At 36.5% G+C, this 3,137-nt stretch overlaps 1 protein-coding gene across 1 annotated transcript; it reads right to left on the bottom strand.

Moving 5' to 3' along the window:
• Nucleotides 1-592: 592 nt before the first annotated feature.
• Nucleotides 593-1,760, bottom strand: LOC137241795 (putative nuclease HARBI1). The gene is made up of 3 exons (XM_067769195.1): nt 1,688-1,760; nt 1,206-1,632; nt 593-1,138 (listed from the first exon to the last, which is right to left on the bottom strand). The coding sequence occupies exons 2-3, from the start codon at nt 1,590-1,592 to the stop codon at nt 593-595; spliced, it is 933 nt and encodes a 310-aa protein (XP_067625296.1). The 5' UTR covers nt 1,593-1,632; nt 1,688-1,760.
• Nucleotides 1,761-3,137: the final 1,377 nt, after the last annotated feature.

The raw sequence follows: 3,137 nt of genomic DNA, 5'->3' as shown, positions 1-3,137 counted from the left end.
CACACTACCGTACGAGGTGTTCCAAAATCAAAAGACTGTGGAGCAACAGATGATGAAGACACCTTCAGAGACCTCCAGCGAAGATGATAATCGGCCTTCAACAAGTGGTGCTGCTGCGTCATCCCGCTCCCGAAGATTCGAGCCCCCTGTTACTGATTGGCTTAAATCGAACATCGCCGAGCAAACAATGCATATGAAAAACCTTGTCAATGGCTTTAAGGGAAATATAGAGGCGACAATATATGTGAGCGGCGCGGTTGAAAATCTCTGTGAAGCAGTGACAGCATTGACAACTGCTATAAAAGAGGGAAACGCTGAGGATAAAAGATACCATCTTCACATGGAGAGGCTACGGCAGACAGAGAACGAGCTGAAGCTTAAAGAAAACGAATTGGCGGAGTTAAAAATGAACCTGAAATACAACTGGAAAAGAAATAAAAGCGATAACAACTAAAATTTAATTTTTTTAAATCCTAAACGCAACTGATGCTGATTTAGTTTTATGAAATGTTTTTTTTTTTTTAACAGTGCATTAATAAAATATCAATATTTGAACTTTTTAGTAATACTTGTGTGTATTTAAATTATTTATTTATTTCATTAAATTTTCAAGAATTTCTGTGAAGTCGGGAGGCAATATTTTCCTGATTATTACAGCTTCGCGGTTAAGCGTAGTATCATTGGATACTTCTTCAGCAATAGCTGATACATCTTCCACATTTTCTACGTTAATTTCAACTGTATCCTGCACATTGTAGTGTTTCCAAACGTTGTGTAAAGCACAGCAAACATTTGTTATTTGTATCAGCTTTTGTGGTTGGTATTGAAGAGTGCGGGCTAAGCATCGAAATCGACTTTTTAAAACACCAATAGTTCTCTCAATTATATTACGTCCGGAAGAATGTTTTCGGTTAAATGTATGCTCTTCTGTGCCAAGTTGTGGACTCCTAAATGGTGTTAGCAAAAATGGCTGAATAGGATATCCTCCATCACCCAAAAGCCATGAACCGCGCTCTCCACTGCCGTAGCGTCGTTGAAAATGGTCATTTGCTCTGCTCACACTCCATATCATTGCGTCATAACATGATCCGGGGTGGCGAGCGTCAACAGCTCTAATAACCATTTTGTAATCACATATCTACAAACAAAAATTTGTGTTATAATTATTTTTAAGGAATATTTTAATTTTTGGCATTACTACTTACAATCAGTGCATTCATGCTAAAATAGCCTTTGCGATTATAGAAGACGCTGTGGTCTATATGTGGTTTGGTTATTGGAATATGCGTTCCATCAATGCAGCCAATGACTGCAGGAATCCCAAAGTTTTGCTGAAAATTTTGTTTGGATTGCGTCACCTCATTTTCCGCCATTCGTAATTTAATCCACCTGGGACACAAGTATTTTTCCAAAATTCGCAACACTTGCTTCAGTACTTTTGCTATAGTACTTCGGCCCATCGCGATGTAGCTATCCTTGCCCACAGCTTTTTTGAAACCTCCTTCGGCTAGAAATCGCAGTGTTGCAGCCATTTGCAATGCAGTTGGAATAGATGTGCCTTTTATATGAGGTTCAATAACATTTAACAGCATTATAAATGCATCTTTGTTAACACGATAGCTGGACACGAAACTGTAAAGAACATTGCTATATAAAGCAGAACATAACGCAAGCACTATAAACTTACACAACTTCAGGCACTTCTAAAGGATTTGAGTGATCCCGCAAAATCTTTCTATTAAGAGCTTATTCAACACGCGCCTCATTTTCCAACAAAATAAATGCAAGAGTAGTTGTAGCGCTCATTTTTTGTTTAATTTTTATACTCAGTTGAGCAGAGCTCACAGAGTATATTAAGTTTGATTGGATAACGGTTGGTTGTACATATATAAAGGAATCGAGATAGATATAGACTTCCATATATCAAAATAATCAGGATCGAAAAAAAATTTGATTGAGCCATGTCCGTCCGTCCGTTAACACGATAACTTGAGTAAATTTTGAGGTATCTTGATGAAATTTGGTATGTAGATTCCTGGGCACTCATCTCAGATCGCTATTTAAAATGAGCGATATCGGACTATAACCACGCCCACTTTTTCGATATCGAAAATTTCGAAAAACCGAAAAAATGCGATAATTCATTGCCAAAGGCGGTTAAAGCGATGAAACTTGGTAGATGGGTTGACGTTATGACGCAGAATAGAAAATTAGTAAGATTTTGGACAATGGGCGTGGCACCGCCCACTTTTACAAGAAGGTAATTTAAAAGTTTTGCAAGCTGTAATTTGGCAGTCGTTGCAGATATCATGATGAAATTTGGCAGAAACGTTACTACTATTACTACATATGTGCTAAATAAAAATTAGCAAAATTGGATGAAGAACACGCCCACTTTTTAAAAAAAAAAATTTTTTAATTCAAACTGTTAACAAAAAATTTAATATCTTTACTGTATATAAGTAAATTAAGTCAAAATTCAACTCCAGTATCTAATGATATGATGCAACAAAATACAAAAATAAAAGAAAATTTCAAAATAGGCGTGGCTCCGCCCATTTTCATTTAGTTTGTCTAGAATACTTTTAATGCCATAAGTCGAACAAAAATTTACCAATCCTTCTCAAATTTGGTAGGGGCATTGACTCTATGACGGTAACTGTTCTCTGTGAAAATGGGCGAAATCGGTGGAAGCCACGCCCAGTTTTTATACACAGTCCACCGTCTGTCCTTCCGCTCGGCCGTTAACACAATAACTTGAGCAAAAACCGATATATCTTTACTAAACTTAGCCCACGTACATCTGAACTCACTTTATCTTGTATAAAAAATGGCTAAATTACGAAAAATGGATAATTACGAAAAATGAAAAAAATGCCATAATTCTATACCAAATACGAAAAAAGGGATGAAACATGGTAACTAAATTGGTTTATTGACGCAAAATATAACTTTGGAAAAAACTTTGTAAAATGGGTGTGACACCTACCATATTAAGTAGAAGAAAATGAAAAAGTTCTACAAGGCGAAATCAACAGCCCTTGGAATGTTGGCAGGAATACTGTTAGTGGTATTGCATATATAAATAAATTAGCAGTACCCGACAGATGATTTTCTGGATCACCTGGTCCACATTT

Source organism: Eurosta solidaginis, chromosome 2, assembly GCF_040869045.1.
Source record: "Eurosta solidaginis isolate ZX-2024a chromosome 2, ASM4086904v1, whole genome shotgun sequence".
Lineage (NCBI taxonomy): Eukaryota > Metazoa > Arthropoda > Insecta > Diptera > Tephritidae > Eurosta > Eurosta solidaginis.
This window is presented reverse-complemented; position numbering and strand designations above follow the sequence as displayed.